Source organism: Podarcis melisellensis (assembly GCF_964234715.1).
Source record: "Podarcis melisellensis genome assembly, chromosome: 6".
NCBI classification, from domain to species: domain Eukaryota; kingdom Metazoa; phylum Chordata; class Lepidosauria; order Squamata; family Lacertidae; genus Podarcis; species Podarcis melisellensis.
The window spans coordinates 75,595,604-75,618,511 of NC_138538.1; the positions used below are offsets into that span (position 1 = coordinate 75,595,604).

Sequence of the window (22,908 nt, forward strand, 5' to 3'; positions counted from 1 at the left end):
AGCTAGAAAAGGGAAGAGTGACGCGCCGCCCTCACGCGGCTCCTTCCTGCCACGCCCTGCTTTGCCAGTCACGTAGCCCCGCCCACCCCAGCGACGCTCGCGTCCCGTCGCGTGAACCTCTCGAAGGTTGGGCGGGGCTGGCGCGAAAATTAGCGTCGACGAAAGCGATTGGCTCCCTTCCGCCGCCCTGTGTTGGAAGGGGGTGGAGTTAGGGGCGAGGCCCCCGGGGCTCACGTGCAGGGCCCCCTGACCAATCGGGTGATCGCGTGATGTGAGTCTCTGTTGCCGGCGCCGCAGTTGTTGTTCCCCTTCCGCCCCGCCCTCCCCTCCTCCCTCCCCTCCTCCCGTCTCCAAGATGGCGGCGCCGGCGGGTGCCTGAGAGGGAGGCTGTCGCTTGGAGGAAGCGAGGTCCCGGCCGCTGCCGGGAGAGGAAGACGCGACGCCTCCGCCCCGAGCCCCTCTCGCTGCCCAGCCCGCCCTTCCCTCGGCCCTCCAGGACGATGGTAAAATGACCCAGGCGGGGAAGAAGAAGAAAAGGGCCGCCAACCGCAGCATCCTGCTGGCCAAGAAGATCATCATTAAGGACGGCGGCACGGTGAGGGGGGGGGGCGGCTGCGAGGGGCCCTGAGGGGAGCGGAGCCCTGAGGGGACCGGGCGCGAGGGGGGGGGGTGCTTCGCGAGACCCCGCGGGACCAGGCAGGCCTCTCGCCCGCGTGCTTCGGGCCCAGGTGCCGCCGCCTGCCCGCCCAACGAGTTTGGTGGGTCGTCTTGAACTGAAGGCGGAATGGGTCAACTGCCCCGGTTGGACCAAGGGGGGCCTTTTTTTTTCTTTTTTTCTTTTTGGTTCTGCGTGGGAAAATGTTAAGGGTGGCTTTTGGAAGGAGCTTGGTTGACTACACTTTCCCTAGAGAGCGAGTTTGCCTTCCGCCGTCCTTTGGTCCCGAGTGGGTTTGGGCTTCCCGTTACACTAAACCAGCTTGTCACACAATCGGCTCCCTAAAAGGTGTGTCCCTCCTCAGGGACAAAAGTTGTAATCGGGCCTCGTGAGGGAGGTGAATTTCAGGTGGGGAGCACAGCTTCCTCTCTCTTTCCTCTGCTGTCCTATATATCATTAGAGGGGCTTCTGGTTCAGAAATCCTTATAGATATACTATATGGTGTGTGTGTGTGTGTGTGTGTGTGTGTGTGTATATATATATATGTAGGTTTTGGTGTCCTCGGGTGTCTTCCCGTGTAAAAGTTGGGGTGTCTAGGCGACGTTTCGCCTAGACACCCCAACTTTTACACGGGAAGACACCCGAGGACACCAAAACCTACATTCCTGTACCCGTGAAAATCTACGAAAGCATATATATATATATATACACACACACACACATACACATACACACAATCACTATACTGGAAAGCGTGGAAGGAAAAGGGCACGTCCTTCTTTTGATTCACAAACATATGTTTTCTCTGAGATCTCCTGGCTGGTGCAGAAATCATTGGCTTTATTCTGGGTGGACCTGTTGTGCTTCCATAGTGATGGACACTCTTGAGCTGCTTGAATTCACTATTTGAAGGAAAGATCCACCCGGAGATTGCAAATTCTATTTAGCATAGTCAGGTGTTTTTGTTAAAGGAAACTGCTGTGGTTTCACCTGTGCATCACCTCCAGCCGGTGTAGGATGCCTGCTCTGTACTATGTTATATTAAATATATGGCTGTTTCAGCAATGTGTGCTGATGAAGTAATCTTGGTTTGAATGTTTCACGGTATACAGGCATGTCCCTGTTTTCATCCCTGAAACTTTTTTGGGGGGAGGGGAACGCAAAATTAATGTCTGTACAGCTTTCTCTGTCACAAGATGTAGAGCACTTTTCAAAGGCATTTGTAATTTTGCAAGGATGCTGAAGTTTCTGTGTAATAGATCATTTTCTTGGCAACTAGTATTTCTAGTTCAGTCTTGCCAGTCCCCCAGATGGGATGCTGGTACATCCACCTTTATCCTTGGATTGGCAGTTTGATCAAGAGCTTTGGCCTAGGGGGCTTCAATTGCTGAACTTAGTTTTAATTTCTATGCTTTGCCATTTACAGCAAGTCACACACCCACACCTTAACACACCCTGTTTATAAGCTACTTATGTACATCTCTTGCTAATGGATAGCTTCATGCTTTAAATGTATTTTCTGCGTGGAGATCATCTTGTCATAGACACATGAACACACACTGTGTTTCCTTCTCTAGAGCCTTCAAGTAACAGATGCACAATTATCTTCTTGTACTCTACTGGTCAAGCTTGTGATTGCAATTTTTACATTTTTAACACTATGGTTGGAATCCAGCTTTGCCTGTTCTTGTTATGTATTTAAGGCAGGGGTGGTTAACCTGTGATCCCCTAAATGTTGTTAGACTTCTAAACTCATCAACCTTAGCCTGCATGACAGGTAACGAGGGATGGGAGGAGTTGAAGTCCAGCAGCAACTGGCTGGAAAGATTAGCCACCTATTGTTTATGGACTTGAGCAAAGAGAGAGTGAATTTATGGCAGAGAACTGATAATAGCCTATTGATGTTTGATTTGAGTTTGGCTTGACTTTCCTGCTCGGTTATGAATTCGGAGTTGTTTTACATTTAACACATTCTGTGGTCGCACCAATGTTTTTCATAATTCACACATAAAATGTGAACAGTACATATGTAAAGCGTGTAGAACCATGAATAGATATGCTTTAAAGAGTTGTGGCCAATTAGGAACACACACATCAGGGAACCCGAGTCTTTGGGGACAGGCCTCCTGTTTACATTCTTCATGTGAGCAGCTTGGTGTGAGCAGCTATTCTGGATTCTGCTGTTGGATTGGTTGGTTTGTTTTTGCAGATGTGCTCTTCACAGTTCTGCACATGAGAAAGTCATGCATGTTTCTTCATATGCAGGAAAATGTTTTGTGCAAATTGGCAATGAAGAGCTTTGACTCAGAGTTCTGAATGCCATAATCCTGTTAGTCAAACTCATGTGTTATCAATTTACACAGTTATTTATGATGGTTCAAATGAATGACACTTTTCACTGAAGGAACAAAGCTTAGAAGATACATTTTCTTAAATGAATTCTGAGTTTCCCGTTTTTAAAAGGGGAATAATAGTACAGAATTGTTGAAGATAAAGCATTTCAATATTTTTGCAATTCCACACCACAATTCTTACTTGCAGTTAACTGTATTTTCAGCTTACCGCCATTGCCATGTTCATTTTATTTATATCCTATATATTTTCAGAAGATTACTCTTATGTTGTTAATAGTGCTTAAAGTAGGTAGAGCACCTGTTGCAGCCTCACTTGCTTGTAAAATTCACTGTCCTTCTTAAAAAAACATGCTTGTCAATGCTCTGTCCATTTCTCTACTTAGGAAGGCACACAGTCTGTATATCTTGATTATTCTTGTTCAGGTAACTTGTTCCAATGTAGTTTAGCTTTTTTAAAATTGAGTGGGATCTGCTGTATCAATAGTAAAGGGACACAGGCGGAGACACTGTATTCATGTTACGGTAGAAATGATTAAAGCACAAGTTGCTCCCTTGAATGTTTAACACCACCTACATAATTATTGTTAAAATTGCTAAGTAGTCAGCACAGGTGTGTTGTCTTGTGCTGCACTGTATAGAGCAACTTTGAGAAAGTGGCCTTTGCCAACCTGGTGCCCTCCCCCCATGTTTTAGACTACTCCTGGCCACAGGAGGTGTATGTCCCAAACCTGTGGAGGGCACCAGGTTAGTGAAGACTGTGAATGGAGGGTATCCAACAGTTGTTCACTTTCTGGGGACTCTGTGAACTGCCTGTGCTTTCAAGGAGAGACTGCTTCATATTTTTGAGGTTGGTTATGTTGAAACAAAGTTGAGAAAGGATGTATACTTATTAGTAGGCTTGAGTTCTGATTTAATAGGTGATGTCTCATTTCCTGACTTTGATTCAGTGGATGTCTCCTTACAACTTACAGTGAAACTTATCTTCCTCCAGCTCCTGCTCAATTCCTACCCTTTGTCAAATTACTGTTGCAAATGCTCACACTAGAAAACAAATATTTTAGGTTTCATAGTTGTCACTTTCACCCTCCTTATTGCAGGTCAGATTTCTAAGTTCCAGTTCAACATAAATGTATGTGAAACTTCAAAACATAGGGTGCCTTATAAATTACTCCAGAAATCTGTACTTGAAATGTTTGTTGTCCTGGGGATTACTCCTCTTGATCCTTGAAGGTGCTTCAGTAATAGGTCGGTACTTGTGTGGCCTTTTTATTGCTAAGAAAGGAGTAGTTGCCAATTGTGACCTAATGCTCTTCTCCAGCAGGAGAGTAGGTACGCTGTTGCAGACAAGTCACCTTTTTCATCCTTAAAGGGATGACTGAGGCACCTGCAGCACTGCCTATTATAAGACATGAGGCAGGGTTGTCACGGCTTCCCAAGGCACATGCCCTAGCTTGGCAATAGATTCAGACCTCTGAATCACTACTTAAAGAATCTCAGGTAGTAGAGACAGGAAAATCCTCTGCCTTAGACTTTGGTAAGCTACTGATAGTGGTGGTTCACATGAATCACCAAATCATTTTTGGTTATTAGGTGGAAGAGATTATCTCAACTTTCAGGCTCACATTCTGCTGCAAAGCCAGGCAGTCAGTAAATCACACACTTTAAAACTGGAGATAACTGTGTATTAGCAAAGCATTATTTTCACAGACTGGACAGTTTCAGCACAGCATCTTACTTCATGAAATCAGTTGCTGAGACTAAAAGTTCCTTCCTCCCCACAGCCACCTATGTCTTCTCCTCTTCAGTGCTTCTTGCAAGCAATTGGAGACTGTCCCTGTGTGCAGCTTGTCTTTCCTTCTCTTTCATGCCTCATCTGGTTCTGAAAGTCTGGGTGAAGAGAGGACCTTGAGGAGGGGGAGACACCCGTGATTCTTCACCAGCCTGTCTCATCTCTGCCTCCTGGCCACCCTTCTGCCTCTGATTCTGGACTTTTCTCTGCCACAGATTCACCCCGCTCACTAAACCCCGTTTCTGACACCACCTCCCTCTGACCGTTCATGTCATCCCACCACCATTCCCTATGCTTTGAGCCTTTTTCCCTTAGTGGTTCCCCAGCTGGTTCATCCTGCCACTCCTTTGCATCCAACCAGTCCATGACACATGGTCCCTTCCATCAGGCACCACAATTACCTACTTCTACTCTTGGATTAATCTCAAAGGAAAGAGGTAATGGCCACACAGAAGAGTAGGAAAAAGCATACAAGACTGAGGTTTCTGCACGTAATGTCAAACCTTGGTTTAGCATTGCTCTTGAACTATTGCCCAGTAGTCAAGAATGATGGGGGTTACAGTCGTACCTTTGTTGTTGAACACCTTGGTACTTGGACGTTTTGGCTCCAGAACACCGCAAACCCGGAAGTGAGTGTTCCGGTTTGCAAACATTTTTTGGAAGCTGAACGTCCGATGCGACTTCCAATTGAGTGCAGGAAGCTCCTGCAGCCAATTGGAAGCTGTGCCTTGGTTTTCAAACCATTCTGGAAATCAAACAGACTCCCAGAACGGATTAAGTTTGACAACCAACGTACCACTGTATGTATAGTCTAAAACATCTGGAGGACACCTGTTTGGAGAAAGCTGAACTAGACAGACTTATGTTTTGACTCATGGCTTAACATGCATAGGCTATACACTCTACAAACCACAACTACTGGGTTAATATTGCATCTGAACCAGGGATGGTGGTTTGTTTTGCTCCAAAAAAACCATGGCTGATAAGCAAAGAACAAACTTTTGCTTATCCTTGTGGTTTGGAGTAAAACCAAAACATGGTTTGGATGGAACGTGAAGACAGGGCTCGTGGTTTGTTTCTCTCCAGTGCAAGTAGGGAGATGGGCAAAGTGAGCATGATCAGTGCACGCATGGCAAATCATGGTTTAAAACACACATCACTCTAAGGCAACTTCATGTATTCATATGTAGGAAGAACAATATTGCTTCATCACAGTGCATTTTCCCCTTGGATAAGGAGTGTTGTCGTGCTCTTTCCAGCCCAGAGTAAGATTGTTGTGGAGAATGAGGAGGTGCTGTTACTACTTTACACCCTCAAGGGAAGCATGTAATTGCCCTTCTGTGCTGATTGTACGTAATGGTATAGTAGTTACGATGTGTTTGGTGCTCTGTGGTCTTCAGCTGCATATTTAACGCCTGGGTGCCTTCATGAGAAGTTGCAGAATTGCTTGCAAACATAGCTGACTTTTGCATCTACATATAAAAGCAATGTGGTCAGTCAGATGCTCTTATAAATGAATGTTTCTGTGTGGATGTTTCCAAGCATCACGAAGTACTGTAAAATATGTCTGGAGGAAAACGTACATAAGTGACAGAGTTCTGACTAGTTTTCCTGTTCCATAATGTGAATTAACACTACTCAAGAAAATGTCAATGCAAAAAAGTAAAAGAAAGTAAAGAAAGGAATACTGCCCCCCCAAAAGGAAGTAACATTAATTCATTGTCATTCATCTTTGTTGTACTTCCCCGTTTGTAATATTCAGTCAATTCCGACTGTTCATACCACCATTTTAAGGAAGCATGCTAATACAGCTCCTGGGTGTGACAGGATGTGGTTAAGCATTTGATTGTATTTGAAAGTGCTCTAGAATTTTAGAAATGTGAAGTTGTGTGATGCTACTGCAGCTTGAGTACTGTTGTTTTTTAAAAGTTTCTACACTCCATGTTTTAATCCTTTGCAGCAGATTCTTAACTTTTTTCCAAGTCTGTTATGAGTAATTACAAGGAATTGAAGCACTGCTCCTTCCCTTTCCCCTCCATCTGCCACTGTTCCATCGTGTCCTTTTGGGAAAAGGATGAAATCCTGAGGGTAGCTGCAGATGAAATCCTCCCCTCTGTTGGCTTGGCTGGGAAAGCATATCAGCATGAGTTGGCTGCTGGTGGTCTGAGTGCTATAGATGTGTCACAATGCCATAAAAGATGCAGTGTACAGATGCAGGAGCCTTAATAATTTTATGTAAGGAAATGCCACAACACCTTGGCTGCTGCCACTCTCTCTCTCTCTCTCTCTCTCTCTCTCTCTCTCTCTCTGTGTGTGTGTGTGTGTGTGTGTGTGTGTGTGTGTGTGTACTTGGGTGTCAATTTTTTTTGGTGGCTTTGGTGTCTGACCAAAAACATTTCCTCTGAACATGCCCCTATTTTGGGGGAGTGGGAGATAGCCAGTTTGAAGGAATGTGACTTGATCTATTTGAAGTGGGGTTTTTATATTCCAGAGTGGTTGATTTCTGGTTTAAGTTCTGAACAAGAGGCTCAGAAATTCAGCCTAATAAACTCCCAAGTACAAAATGAAACCCAAAGTTAAAGGGAGGAGAGACAAAAAAGAAGAAAAATGGGGAATCAGAAACTGAAACAACCAGCTACTCCCCTTCTAATTGGCTGAAAGATTGGGAGGGGAAGTTAATCTTTTGCATATAAGTAAAGCTGCTAAATAGGAAATTTGTGTGTGTGTGTGTGAGAGAGAGAGAGAGAGAGAGAGAGATGAAACAATATTAAAGTTAGAGATCATGTTTGGAGCTCAGTAAAAAAAATGGGGAAATGATTAACTTTCCTCCATTCTCTCTCACATTGCAGCTGGCAAGGGGTGGCAGAGGCATGCAGACTTTTTCTGCCTCCCAGCCAGGTGATCATCTATCTTAGCTTGATGAACAAGACTGTCAAACCCTCCAGTTACATTTCTTCCGCCTCCCCCAGCTTTCTGTAGTCACAGAAAGAATGCAAGCGCAGAGGCATCAGTGCCAGGAGCGCCTCTGGAGAAATGTTGAAGCACTCTGGCAGTTACAACTCTTGGCAGGGTATTGTTTTTCCATACATGAGTTTTGATGCAAAATTCAGCTCAGTTTTGGACCAAAACAAAAAAAAAAAGTAGTGCTACACTAAAATATTCCTTTTTGGTTTTGTGTGTACTACAGTACAAAGGTGTAAACTGTGCTGTGAGATCTGTACTCATTCTTGGCTTAATTTGAGCTTAGTTTGAGGAGTAATTGAATTCCTGTGGCAGTTAAGGTTTTTAGCATCAACCTTTCCATGCCCTCAAACATGTATTGCACTTGTAATCCCAATTAAATGTGGTCTCATGCAGAGTTATTGGGAGAGATATAGTAAGTAAGAGAACCAAAATGAGCCCACTACATGATTGTCTCTGGGTGTAGTGCCCAACAATAAGCCGCTGGCTTAACAGTAGTATGTTCTATATTGAAGAGTTTTCGCTACAGTAAGGCGTTTAACCTTAACATCCATTTTAGCAAAGGTCTCTGGCAGTTTTCCAATACATTTATGCAATTAATGGCCACACTCAGTGGCGTAGCATGGGGGGTGCAGGGGGGCCGGCCGCACCGGGCGCAGCATCTGGGGATTAGGGTTAGGGGGCGCAAATCCACAGGTTAGGGGGTGCAAATTATTTGCCTTGCCCCGGGTGCTGACAACCCACGCTATGCCACTGGCCACACTTGAAAACTTGGATACTCTCATTTTGATTTGTTCAAGCAATACTATGGCTGCATGTTACTTTGTCATTGATACATTTTCATGGATAGTGGGTTTTGCATGAAGGTATGCAAATTCTTTGCAAAAGAAAGAAGTAGCACACTTTTGAGAGGATTAATTGGGGAAACACCGATCTAGTAATGTAAGGATGGGTAACTGGAACATGCACCATTGTCATGAATGTCACTTGACCTGAGAGAATAGAGGACCAGTATTCAAACCTATAGTGGAATCATACAAGAGTCAAAATAGATTTTCGTAATGGAAATGAAAATGCTTACTGAAAAATTGTATGAATAGTTTGATGCATTCAGACTGTGGTTTTTCCATTACATGCTCATGGAAAGTTGAGTCTTGGGCTCATGTACCTTCTCTACTCACACATGGGGGTTTCCTAAAGTGGCCAGCAAGCCGTTGATTTTCCATTTTGTCTGAATACCTGTCCTTAATTTGCCCTTAATCAAGGATCCTAGCATACATTTTGTTCCTCCTTTAAGAGCAAACTATAATTGGCCAAACCCCATTTTGTCCTTATGCATGAATGTGACAAACTTTTATCTTGTCAACAAGCAAAGTCACTTTATAAATCTCTCCTGGTTGCTTGGGTGGGTGGGTAGAATACCTGAGACATAAGTTCTATGCATCCATGCATGCAAGCAACTGCAAACTGTAAAAGAACTGCAAGTCTTATCTTCCCTAACCATTGGTACTGCTGGCTGGGGCTGATGAGAGTTTAAGTTCAGTAGCATCTGAGGCCACAGTTAACCACCTCTTCCCTGTTGTTTGCTAGTGAGGAAATTATATGTGACTAGTTGGGCTATATGTAGTAACAATTATATTTCTTTCTTTCAGCCTCAAGGAATAGGCTCACCTAGTGTCTATCATGCTGTGATAGTAATATTTCTGGAATTCTTTGCATGGGGGCTTCTGACAGCACCTACCTTAGTGGTAAGTGTTTTTCTTTTTTTTAATTACTGTATTTTAACAAGGGATTAGACCTGACTCCCACTCCTCTCTCTGCTTCCTCCCTTCCTTGGTACTTAAAGCTGTTTAGTAAACTGACATTAAATCACTGTTCCCTGTTTTGGAATAACTGAGGTTTGATTGAATCAGCAAGCAAATATTTAGGAGGAGGAGTGAGATGGGTTACTCATTCTTACTGCTCAACTACAGTTTAGGATGTTGGGGATTGTGCATCCGTATCATGCATAAAACAGTGCATGGTTATTTGGAAATACGCAACAGAGTAAACAGTTATTGCCGTCAGATAAATGTGTTCAGTCTTGGCATGACTGGCAGGTTATGTGTATGGCTGTACGAGAGAGCCATTCCCCTTAAGATGACTTAATGCATGCTAAAAGCAAATTCTGAATATATTCTTAAGTGTTCTATTGTGGTTTATTGCTATTTCTGTATCTGGCAAAATGCTGTTATTGATGATAATATGTAACTGAAATGGGGCGGTTTGTGTTCAAGAGACATAGTGTGACCGGGATATTTGTCCTCAAGTAAATGTTCTGTTCTCAGTTAAATATTCCTGTAATCCAAGTAAACTGGCTTGTCTTGCATTTGAAAGGTAAAAATAAACACTCTTTGAACATACAATTTTAGCTTTGTAATAAGAGAAGGAAGTAATTGCACTATTTCACTGCTAACTTTCTGAAGTATGGAAAGCCTAAAACAGTCCAGCAGAGGCTGTGTTTCTGTAAATTCAATTCCAAAACACACACCCATTTAGAATTTCCTAGGGCAGCTCTGCTCTGATTTCTTTCACTTTCCCCTTTTTTGATGCAGTGTGAATCTGTCTTGGCCAGAAACATGCTAGCAACGCCTGGCTTGCATGTGGATAGGTGGCTTTGAATTTTGTAATATCTTCAGGGAAAGGTCTTCCTAAAGGTTCCTTTGCCAGTTCTAACTCTGCAGCATGCACAGTATCCATGCCCCCTCTGTCTCTTCAGACTTCTTTTCTCCTAGCTCACCCCTCAGTAAGAGTCAGACTTTCCTTCTCAGTGCCTCATGATATAAATGTGAGCACAATTCCAAATTCTCTATGCAGAAAAAGCAAACAACTGCAAATAGTGCCGTGTATGCAAATATGATAATGGAGGTAGTAAACAAATTGCTGACCATCAATGTTCCTGTGTTTGCATGGTCATTATAGCTTATTGTGTGCTGTTATGTAATGACAGAAAAAAACTGCACTTGGTACCAGAATAATTTATACTAGCTCTCTAAAACCTTTGACTGGTTACTTGCACTTTTTTTTTAATTGTGTAAAAATAGAAATAGAAATTGGTGTTAAACACGATAAAGGAAATTATCGGATATAATGTTTCAAATACTCCTAAAACTGCTCTTCTGTGTGTACTAAACTCAGAAGTAGTACTTATAGAAGTGCAGTTAGCTTGCCAGTCTGTTAACATCTGGCAAGTTTATCCATTGTCCAACCCTGAAAAGGGAAAATATTTCAATCTTTCAAAGAATGGACAGAATATATGGGAATTTTTCCTAATGACCAAATTAATGCATGAAACAACCAGCAAGCAGGCGGATTTAAAGAGAGATAAGCCTTTTTAAAAAATTAATATTGGAATAACAAAATTAGTTACAATTTAATACTACATAATTCTTTTCCATTATATGATGCTATATCATGATGTTCATGTTTCTTCAGAGTAATAATATTTTTTTCTTTTGATACATTAGATATTTATTTTCTTTAATATAATTAGAACCTTAAGAAAGTCATAATCACATTTTATATTAGTTTGATACACTATTTGCATTTTTTAAAAAGTACAATATAAGTGTTTCTGCATTATCTGAATTCACATATGCAGAAACCTAGAAACTCTTTAAAAAAAGAGGCATAGTATCTCAAAAGTCAGGGCAAAAGGAAGCTACTGATGGTAGTGTTGCCACACTGCCAAGTAACACCATGCCACACTGGGATTTCTGACGAATGTGGGCATCAGCAGTTGCAATGGTCTTTATGGTAGAAACAGTTCCCATGTTGAGTGATACAGTTCTATCGCATCAGAACGCTGCAGGTATTGCAGGCCCTTAGCTGTAGAACGTCTTTCTTCTCCCTCTTCCTTTTTTCTTAGAAAAATCACGTAACAAACGGTGATAAGCTTTTTACAATATTGGCAGCAGTGAGCATTTTCTGCTACGAAGGGAAGTGATTCTGTCTCAGTAAACTGTGATGGTGGTAATGAAGGCTAAGGACTTTGAAACTTTTTTATGCTTAAATAGAGTATTCATACTCTTAGGTGTCCTTCATTAATATGTCACATGCGTAATTGTTTCACAGGTTTTGCACGAAACCTTTCCCAAACATACGTTTTTAATGAATGGCCTAATCCAAGGAGTAAAGGTAAGACCAGCCTAGTTTTTAAATGTTTTCTATTGAAGTGTATGATTCATTCATAAATCAGATGCCTGCAAATTAGACCTGAATGGTTCAATTATTCCGCCTTGTTCTATACAAGTTCAGGATTATACCTGACGTTGTGAATTTAGGGGGAGATCAAACACGATAAGCCAAAAGTTAGACTGCATTTAATTCTTGTTCACCCTACGTATTTCATATCATTCCTTTAAGAATCCTCTCAAAACTCTAGGAAGATCATAGCCTTCAGTTCAAGATACGGTGTTACTAAATTCCAGTAGTGACAGGGATTCCTAATGTTCTAGTTCAATCTTGAAGTGAAGATGTGTTATTAACCCAGGCCTTTTAAACAACTTGTGTGTGTGTGATATAGGCTTCTCAGTTTTATGATTCCTGTTTTCTTTATCAAAAAGAACAAGTTTATAATGCATTTTTAATCATTTTTGTGAGCCACTCAGATAACATATATTTTTGAGCGAGTATTTATTTGGAACACGCTGAGGGTTATCTGCAGCTGATTTGTTCTCACCTAGTGAACCACGGTATATAAGCCTGCTTTTGCAATGCCGACTCCCAAAACTGGAAGGAGTACTGTCGGGCTACCTATGTTTTTGGTGGGCTAAGAGACATCCATATGAGCCCTATCCTGCACTTTGTGTTATAGGCATCCTATTAACTGAATCTGCTTGCTGTAGAGTAGTGAGTCATTTCAAGGAAGGGGCAGATTCTCTCTTTTTTTTAAAGTAGGTTTTAGGTGAATGTATTTCTTTTTAAAAGGCTTTAGATCAGTGTTTCCTAAACTTGGGGTTTTTTCAGACTACAACTCCCATCATCCCTAGCTAGCAAGACCAGTGGTCAGGGGTGATGGGAATTGTAGTCCGAAAACAGCTAGAGACCCAAATTTGGGAAGCACTGCTTTAAATGAATGTATCAGGATGTGAAACCTTTCAGCTCTTCTTTTTGCCTTCAGTGTGTGCATTGTTCTTCATTGTTTTTACTTCCCAGGGCTTACTGTCTTTCCTGAGCGCCCCTCTGATAGGGGCTCTGTCTGACGTTTGGGGCCGAAAATCCTTCCTGCTGCTAACAGTATTTTTTACCTGTGCACCAATTCCACTAATGAAGATCAGTCCATGGTTAGTGTCCCCTTTTAAAATTTGCCTGTATACGTCTGTCATGTTAGTCTTGTGTGCTTGGTTTTCATTATAAGAACAGCACGGTTGGCAAATCCACATCGTGATTGACTCCCGCCCAGAAACCCATGTCCCCACTGTGGAAGGACGTGTGGATCCAGAATTGGTCTCCACAGTCGTTTACGGACTCATTTTTAAACCGTGTTTATGGAAGACAATCTTACTCGGCTATGAGTGATCGCCAAAGAAGAAGACGACGACAAAATGTCAAAACTTGAACTGTGTTTTGTGCAAAGCTAGATGGTGCTTGTTAGCGGAGTGCCAGCTCACTTAGCAATGAATGCATTGTGAATGACATAGACAAGCTGTCCTTGGCTGCTCTCCTTGTTTTGCTCTCAAGGCAGTGCTGGAGATTGCCTTTTGGTATGCTTTAGGCTTTCCAGCAGTCCCTAGGCTTTATTGAAGCAGAGATTTGGTTCATGGGACTCTGCAATTTCTTGTTCCTCAGGTTTTTAGACAAGAATGAGTCCTATACAGTTTTTGGTGCAGAGCGTCTCTGGAATGACCAGTTATATGTCATTTTTTGCTTCTCCTTTTCTGCTGAAACATTCACTTTTTATGACTCAAGGACGTTCACTCTGACAAAGTATGCCAAATGCACCTATTCAATGTGCTTAACATAACCCATGTTTTTCTTTCTGTGTGCATTGTATGGGCTTAGCTAAAAAGCAGTTTATAAATACTTTGAATAAATAAAACAAATATGAAAGCTTTTTAAATCTAATATATTGCGGAAAGGTTTGTCAAAAAAATGCTGTTTTAATATTTATTTGAAAATTTGGCTGTATTTCTCCAGCCCAGGCTAGGATTTTTCTTGTTAATTGTAACTACCTTTAAGAAACTATCCCTTTAAGAAACTATTACTGTGGTTTTTTGTGTTCCTAGGTGGTACTTTGCTGTTATATCTGTCTCTGGAGTCTTTGCAGTGACCTTTTCAGTGGTGTTTGCTTATGTAGCAGATATAACCCAAGAACATGAAAGGAGCATGGCGTATGGCTTGGTATGTGTGTAGTTTATCTGAATGTTTTAAACACAACAGTCGTTAGTAATTAGAATTCTTTTAATGTGAGTTGTAACACGTTACAGGAAGTACATGCACCTAATTGGGTTCCTCTTGATTAGCATCCTACGGTCTTGGCTTCCTGTTCCTATTTATCAGAAGAATCTTTACATCTTCTGTATTGTGAAAGAACAATCTATTGCTACTCTTACTCATAACTTTAAGTCATTCTTCCGTTACCTAACATTCAACAGTTGCTATAGGAAAATCATGATCATTAAGTCTATAAATTATCAAAACTTATGGTGATGTTTTGTGTTAAATGCTTTCTATTTCTCTGTCAACTTTCTTTTCTTTTTCCCCCACCTGTCAACTTTCTTGAATCCTTCTTGACATCAGAAAGAGAGGATGTGGTTACTCACTGAAAATATTATCCCTGTTATCATTCATAGGTTTCGGCAACTTTTGCTGCAAGTTTAGTTACCAGTCCTGCCATTGGTGCCTACCTGGGTCGTGTGTACGGAGACAGCCTGGTTGTGGTCCTGGCTACAGCTATTGCATTGCTGGATATTTGCTTTATCCTCGTTGCTGTACCTGAATCATTGCCAGAAAAGATGAGGCCTGCGTCGTGGGGAGCACCCATTTCTTGGGAACAAGCTGACCCATTTGCGGTAATAATGTATTTAAACGTTTGGAACAGAGGGTGCTGTGGTGTGCTTTGAAACTCTGGAGTTTTTATTAATGTGTAACAGTAAATGTTTTGTTGAGCATGTCTGTACTGGAATTTCACCCCATTGCTTTTTGCAATTGGTTGCTTAGCTAATGTTTTAGGAGGGTGTGGGGTGGCCCAATTTCAAAACACGCAAACACACTTGGTCTGCGGCTAAATGCCTGGCTGGTCTATATTTCCATATAATTTTGCTTACTTAATCTCTTTCCAGAGTCATGCTTGTAGGTCTAGGCAGGATTTTTCTTTAGCCAGTTAGCTGTCCCCAACTGCCTTAAGAAACTACAGTCGTACCTTGGAAGTCAAAATGGAATCTGTTCTGGAAATCTGTTTGACTTCCAAAACGTTCAGAAATCTAAGCACGGCTTCTGATTGGTTGCAGGAAGCTCCTGCATCCAATTGGAAGCCGCCGAAGCCCTTCCGGGTTTGAGGCATTCGGGAGCCAAAAAGTTTGACTTACAAGGCATTCGGGATCCAAGGTTCGACTGTACAGTCAAACCTCTTCTTACGTTTGCCTCCGTTCGCATTCATGTCACCCAACGTCCTCAGCAAACCCGGAAGTAACCAGCAGGTTTGCCGCCATTCGCGCATGTGCAGGAAGGGCAATCGCCATTCGCACATGCGCAGAAGCAGACAATCGCCACCTGTGCACCACGGCACCTCTCCTAGCAACCTGTTTTGACTTCAGGATGGGCCTCTGGAACAGATTGTGGTCATGGGTAGAGGTTCCACTGTATATGGAAGTTCCCATCCAAGTGGAACAGGCTCACTAACTACTGTAAAAATGTTTGGGGCAGGGTCAGGAGACAAAAGAACTTGGGCTCCAACATGAGCACATTCTTGAACTCCGGGAGAGGAATGAACGGCTATGGGGTGGGTAGTGTGTGTCCCAGCTGAAGTGGCTACACCAGGACTGAATTGTGTCCATTTATTAAATGGGCAGGGACAGAAATTCAGCTATACGAGAAAAGCTCAGTCCTCGCTGGCCTCCTTGCTTTTTATGAAGGTCCAGAATGGAGACATGAAAGTAATAAACCGATTTCTGAAAATCCCTTTATTTGCTTCAGACCATATATGTCCATGTGATTGGGGAGGATTTAGTTTTGATGGGGATATAACCCTTCAAAACCTTATTGTGTCCTGGAGAAATTCTAGAGAGAGGGAAAATATGGCTGGGTTGGGGGAGGCACACATTTCCTACCCTAATTGCCCACCCAGGGTAAGGCATTAGGTGTTCATCCGTCAGTTTTTCTCCGTCTCTGTTTATTTCAAACTCTCTTCAACATTCTATGGCTCCTGAATGGCAGTGGAATTTCAGGTCTTTGTTGGGCTGTTTCAGGTTTTTTTCCCCTTTTAAAATTTACTCATCTTTTATCCTGCATTCCTGTGGAGATCTCTTCATGTATGCAGAAACCCCTCCATATGTGTGGCCCTGTTCACTGTCCTCCCGTGAGGCAAGGAACATATATTTATTTTATTGTGCCTATTTCTCCCAAGGAGCTCAAAGTGGCATGCATGGTTCTCCCCTTCCCCAGTCTTCTTTAAACCCCACAACAACCCTGTGAGGTAGGTGAGGCTGAGAGGCAGTGAGTGGCTCAAGGTCACCCAGTGGCCTTCATGGCCAAGTGGGGATTTGAACTCTCCTTTCCCAGGTCCCAGTCCAACACACTAACCACTACATCACATGGACTCTATAAATGATACTTGACCATTTCCCTTTTCCCCTCTTGTTCTAGTCATTGAAGAAAGTTGGTCAGGATTCCATTGTGCTGCTAATCTGCATAACAGTCTTTCTCTCATACCTCCCTGAGGCAGGACAGTATTCCAGCTTTTTCTTGTACCTCAGACAGGTAAGCATTTGCCTAATTATTTTGATTGTGGAATATTAATTGACAGAAATGAGGGGTGATCAAGCCGGAATGACTTGATGATAGATTCATTTGCTAGGACTTGTCAGCTTTGCCTGACGGGGGCAAACCACTTTTTATTCTGTGCTGTGTGGAATCATTTGCGTTGCTTAGAAGCACGTTCACTTTCTGCTGAGGAACTGACTGAAACTCAGGCCTCTGTACCATTGTAAAGGTAAAGGCACCCCTGTACATTAAGTCCAGTCGTGGACGACTGGGGTTGCGGCACTCATCTCGCTTTACAGGCCAAGGGAGCTGGTGTTTGTCCGCAGACAGTTTTTCCAGGTCATGTGGCCAGCATGACTAATCCGCTTCTGGCAAACCAGAGCAGCACACGAAAACACCGTGTGCCTTCCTGCTAGAGCGGTACCTATTTATCTACTTGCACTTTGACCTGCTTTTGAACTGCTAGGTTGGCAGGAGCTGGGACCGAACAACGGGAGCTCACCCCGTTGTGGGGATTCGAACTGCCAACCTTCTGATTGGCAAGCCCTAGGCTCTGTGGTTTAGACCACAGCGCCACCTGCATCCCCTGTACCATTGTAGGGACATTTTAAAAAATTGTCCTGCCTTTAAATGGAGTTGGCTAGCTATATTCAGTATTTTAGTAAATGAAATATTTTAGTTAGAGAGGTAACATGTGAACTGAGCACAGTTCGACACGCTCATCTATGCTTAACGTAAAAATGATCCAATGTTTTTTTATTTATCCTTTAGATAATGAGATTTTCACCAGAAAGTGTTGCAGCATTTATAGCAGTCCTTGGGATTCTCTCCATTGTTGCCCAGGTAACTATAACTGACAATCTTGGTTTGCTGTAGAGGTTCTGTTAGCAGAGTATCTTCAAGAACAGAGGTGGTTGGGCTGTCACTGGTGATTAGCTAAGTAAGGCACTAAAGTTTATGGCACCAATGTTTAAAAAATAATCTGTGGAGCCACAGCAAAAATAAGATGAAAATGAAGGGCTTCCCAGTATAAATGGTACATAAAGTTCAACTTCTACATTCCAGTGCAACTTTACTAAATGTGTATGATGAAAGCAAACAATAGTTGTTACTTTGATTCTCCACTTGCGCCCCCCCCCCCATCATGTCCCCAGTCTCCAGCTTTGTAGAAATCAGATGCCTGGGTCACTGAGAACTAACCCAGGATTTTCTGTAGCTAATGCTTTTTTAAATCTCTGAGGTGTCCTGGGTGTTTCCAATAACTATACTGCATTAACTAAAATATTGACATTTTTCTCCCCTCAGACAATAGTTTTGAGTTTACTTATGAGGTCAATTGGAAACAAAAACACCATCCTGTTGGGCCTGGGATTTCAAATACTGCAACTTGCGTGGTATGGCTTTGGCTCAGAACCTTGGTAAGTAATGTTTTCAATCTGTTGCTTTTTTGTTTATTTATTGGCAGAATCCTGTTCTTTATTTAGAAGACTCCTTAAAATATATGCTATGTGACTCATAAATCTCTCTTGCTTTCATTCATAGTATTGGGAAGTGTGTTCTAAAGATGTGCAGTGATGATTGTCATAATGTCTCTGTTCTGAGCTACACATTTAGGGTGATATACAATGGTTAAAGGGACGAGGGTGGCGCTGTGAGTTAAACCACAGAGCCTAAGACTTGCCGATCAGAAGGTCGGCGGTTCGAATCTCCGCAATGGGTTGAGCTCCCATTGCTCCGTCCCTGCTCCTGCCAACCTAGCAGTTTGAAAGCACATCAAAGTGCAAGTAGATAAATAGGTACTGCTCCGGCGGGAAGGTAAACGGCGTTTCCGTGCACTGCTCTGGTTCGCCAGAAGCGGCTTAGTCATGCTGGCCACATGACCCGGAAGCTGTATGCTGGTTCCCTCGGCCAATAAAGCGAGATGAGCGCCACAACCCCAGAGTTGGTCATGACTGGACCTAATGGTCAGGGGTTCCTTTTCCTTTACCTTTACAATGGTTAAATCTGAGTACACCCATCTAGATGCATGGGTTGTATCTGATTAAATCATATTGTCATGCTAGAACTATGCACTAAAGCTGAAGGTTGGACAATTCAATACAGACAAAAGAAGGTATAGAACCATAGAATTGTAGAGTTGGAAGGGATCCCAAGGATCATCTAGCCCAACCGCCTGCAATGCAGGAATCTCAACACGCAGTTGCCCATCCAGTTTGAAACCATGCAAGACCCTGCTTAGTTGGCAAATGTACCAGCAGTTTCACACCACAGTACTGTAGTGATGACCGTCAACTTGCACAGCTTTAGAAGGGGTTTAGACAAATTCATGGAGGATAAGGCTATCACTGACTACTAGGCATGGGTATATATATTTCAGGATCAGAGGCAGTATTCCTCCAAATTCCATTGCTCATATCTTGCTTGTGGGCTTCTGATAGGCATCTGATTGTGGGAAGAGGAGGTGGACTAGATGGAACTTTGATCTGATCCAGGAAGTGGGTTGTCATGACTTAAGCCTTTTGATTTGGTCTACTGAGAGTATGACTTTCTGGGGGTATTGCCTTCAATGACCGCAGAGAAGTGTAACAAGCTCTTGTTTTCCGATGTCTTCTATGTAGATCTTACATACATTATTCAAGCTAATTTGTTGCTCCTTTTTTGCAATATTAGCACTGATGAGACCTTTTTGCTAATAATAATAATAAATAAGAATAATAAAAAGGCACGTTCATGTCATACAAATGGTTGGTTTCCCTGCAGCATTACGTGATATCAAGCTGAAATTCTCAGAGGTGATTCTGAATTATACCTTGACAAATTTATCCGTACTTTTTTCCAGGATGATGTGGGCAGCAGGAGCTGTTGCTGCCATGTCTAGCATCACGTTTCCAGCCGTCAGTGCACTTGTTTCGCGAACTGCTGATGCTGATCAACAGGGTAGGTACTTCATAAGACAAGACACGTGAAGTGGAAAATTCTCGGAACCAATAAATGGCTTTATTTTTTTAGAAGTACATTGAGTACTAGTAAAAAGTGATCAAAATGTCTTTAGCAGTCTCGGGATTGTGGGGAGACAGTTTCCAGACAGTTTGTACCAGATAAGGCAGGCAAATATTTGTTAAGCACACAGTATGGCCCCAGTATAGAAAACTGTTAGCCTGTAGCTGATTCTTTTGTTGTTTTCCAGGTGTCGTACAAGGAATGATAACAGGAATTAGAGGCCTCTGCAATGGCTTGGGACCAGCACTTTATGGTTTTATATTCTACATTTTCCATGTAGAATTGAATGAAATTCCAGTGACTCAGAATGATCTGGGAGATAATGTAGCCACACAGCACCATTCGCAGCAGGTATTGTCTTCAGCGTTTCTGTATATTTTAACAGAGGGGGGCAAACATTTCACTGCTTGCATACAAGTACCTCTTAGGTGTGTATGTGGTGGTAGACTTTGCTTAATGTGTGATTTGTCCTTAAGGGTCATTTCAGAAACAGAATCCGTGAAGGTTGCTCTAAAAAGTATCTTCTCTGGTACATGATAGCAGAGGTTGCGAATACCAAGCTTACAGCATGGGTAGCCTGTGTTGGTACCATACAGGTGTCATCATCCCTGTCCATCATTCATGCTGATTGGACTGAAGGGAGTTGGGAGTCCACAACATTTAGAATATACTGTACCTTGTACCTGGCTTAGAATATCTGATCCTCAAAATGGCTTAATATATCAATTCCTCACTGCATGGAAATACTGAAGGTTATTTGTTTCACCATTCTCAAGTTAAAAAAATACTTCACATCTGTCCACTGCTGGAAAATCATTTTATTTTGTTAACTGTGTCGTACCTTGCCTGCTGAAGTTTGGGCTGTTGGAAAGGGGGGTGAGGCTGCAAGTGCAGTGCTTTTGCAGTATCTGGAGAAAACCCATATGCAGCTTAAGACCGATTTCTGATTGATAAATGCACACTTCATTTGGGAGTGGCATTCAAGGATAAATCCAGAATTTTGCCAACAAAGATTTTGTATTACTTTTACCAGCAAACTACTGTGTGAACATTTTATTCTTGCAAGTCCAATGCTTGATGCAGTGTAACAACAACAACAATAATGCATAGAGTAGCCATCATCTCTACTTTGAATGACATATATGGGATTACCTGTTGTGTTTGGCATTCTCAAATATCTGGAGCAGTTCTGTAGTTTGGGTTTAAATATGTCACACAGCCGGGGTGAGATGATAGGTTATTATTTGTGTTTAGTGGCTCAAAGTCCAGTGCCCTCTAATCGTTTACGTTAGCGGGAGGAAGGGTGGGAAAGAAACTTTGCAACTCTGTTGGCCCAGTGTCCAATCTTTGCTGCACTAACATCTGGCGTAAGATAATCTAAAGGGGAAACGCAATTCAGACTAAAAGTGGTGGTTTCTTTTGGTAAGCTTCTCTTGTGCTTTTCCTTGCAGAACTCCATCATTCCTGGTCCCCCATTCCTATTTGGAGCATGCTCCGTATTACTGGCTCTGCTTGTTGCCTTGTTTATTCCCGAACACACCAACTTAAATGGTCGATCGAGCAACTGGAAAAAGCACTGCGGTGGCCACGGTCACCCGCACAGTCCACAGGCCCCTGGAGAGGCCAAGGAACCTTTATTACAAGACACAAATGTATGACAACAAAACTCGAGGACTCCTAGAGCGAGTTTCTTACTCTCTTTCCCCCCTCACCTGCAGTTCTGGATGCACATTCCATTTCCATTGAAAGTGTCGTTTCTTAAGGTGGTCTTAAGAAATTTTATCTCTTTGCATGAAAATTGTAAGAACCACAAACAGGAAGTGGAAAATCCTCCAAAGAAGTTACAACTTAAATTATTTGATTTTTGATTTTTTTTTTTTACCCTCTAGGATTTTTTGCCATAATGTCCTAGTGAAAAAAAAACAAAAACTTATTAAATCTTTACATCTTAATTTTGAAACTAAATTATATATATTCAAGGTATCGGCATGTGTTCTTGCATCAGTTTCTGGAAGGTGTTAAGCTTTATTCTCTTCATGTTGGTCTCAATGAGACATACTAGCAGGACTTGGGTACCCATTTATTTTAACTGTAAAATCTTGGGTCAGACAAATTCAAAGCCTTAATGTAGATGCACTTGACCAAGAAAAGTGAACTGGGTTGACCTTGGACTGTCAAATCAGTGTCTGGCGGGCTTTCCTTATTTTTACTAACACAATCATGTGTTGAACACACATCCTGAACAGTACACACTCCTTTAAGTGCATTATTCTGCTAATTCTTTCATTCTTTTAATTAAGTATATATCAGTATGTAGTACTTAAAACTAGTGGGTAGCGTGAGCCTAAAAGATTTTATTACTGGCTCCAGAACTCTACCTTCCTAAATACAATTTGATACCACTATGCTTTGGATGTTTTGCATAAGGACCTCAACACTTGAACACACAAACTCAACTCTAAGCTGATAGCCTTGAAGACGTTGGTGTGGTCTATGCTGGATTGCCACTTCTGTTACTGGTCAGCGACGGTAGCTTTTTAAGTACAGAGCTAAAGCCAAATGGCAGTTGATCTGCCTTCTCTGGCTCTGTTGTTATTTGTGAATGAAGTCTGCAAAGAGAGAGAGAGTGAGTGGCGACTGGTAAGTAGCCATGCCTGGTAACAGAGGTGGCAATCCTTGCGCTATAGTGGCCTTTCAGGACTGTCACAAGTAACACTTCAGAGCCAAGGATTAGTCCTGCCGTTTCAGGACCACAGTACAGGAGAGAGCTTTATACAATTACTGATGTGAATTTCTCTAAAAATGTATATTTTTGTGTCCGGTTGTATTATTTAAGTGTTCCTTTGTATAAAACGTGTATAAAGTATTGTATAGTTCAAAATGTTTTCATCTTGTACTGTGGTTATTGCTTAGCTTTTTTAATGCACCACGGTTGACTAAAAGCTGGAAAAAATATGTAAATACACTGTTAATAAAGTTGAATATTTTAGTGATTTTTTTAAAAAACAAATTACTTGAAACAAGACTATATGCCATGTGTGTAGATGAGCTTATGCCTTTCTCATGGTAACACTGCTTCTTCTATGTACTCGCAGATATTCTTTACTACTTAAAAGCACCACCAGCCTGTGCTTTGTTTGTATGAGACACCAGGAAGAGGTAAACATATTCTATAAGGTGTAGTATCC

At 42.1% G+C, this 22,908-nt stretch overlaps 1 protein-coding gene across 1 annotated transcript; it reads left to right on the top strand.

Moving 5' to 3' along the window:
* The first annotated feature begins 333 nt into the window (after positions 1-333).
* On the top strand, positions 334-22,605 carry MFSD14A (major facilitator superfamily domain containing 14A). Its single transcript, XM_081916072.1, has 12 exons — positions 334-595; positions 9,412-9,507; positions 11,873-11,935; positions 12,956-13,083; positions 14,026-14,140; positions 14,593-14,811; positions 16,604-16,717; positions 17,492-17,563; positions 18,026-18,138; positions 19,560-19,657; positions 19,908-20,071; positions 21,172-22,605. Exons 1-12 carry the CDS (start codon positions 509-511, stop codon positions 21,376-21,378), a joined length of 1,476 nt encoding a protein of 491 aa, XP_081772198.1. The 5' UTR covers positions 334-508; the 3' UTR covers positions 21,379-22,605.
* Positions 22,606-22,908: the final 303 nt, after the last annotated feature.

What these genes read in the sequence shown, in the direction of transcription:
- MFSD14A (XM_081916072.1), top strand. Translation starts at nt 509, where the DNA reads ATGACCCAGGCGGGGAAGAAGAAGAAAAGGGCCGCCAACCGCAGCATC. An exon ending in TCATTAAGGACGGCGGCACG is followed by an intron (nt 596 to 9,411) that starts GTGAGGGGGGGG and finishes TCTTTCTTTCAG; the next exon opens with CCTCAAGGAATAGGCTCACC. An exon ending in TGACAGCACCTACCTTAGTG is followed by an intron (nt 9,508 to 11,872) that starts GTAAGTGTTTTT and finishes ATTGTTTCACAG; the next exon opens with GTTTTGCACGAAACCTTTCC.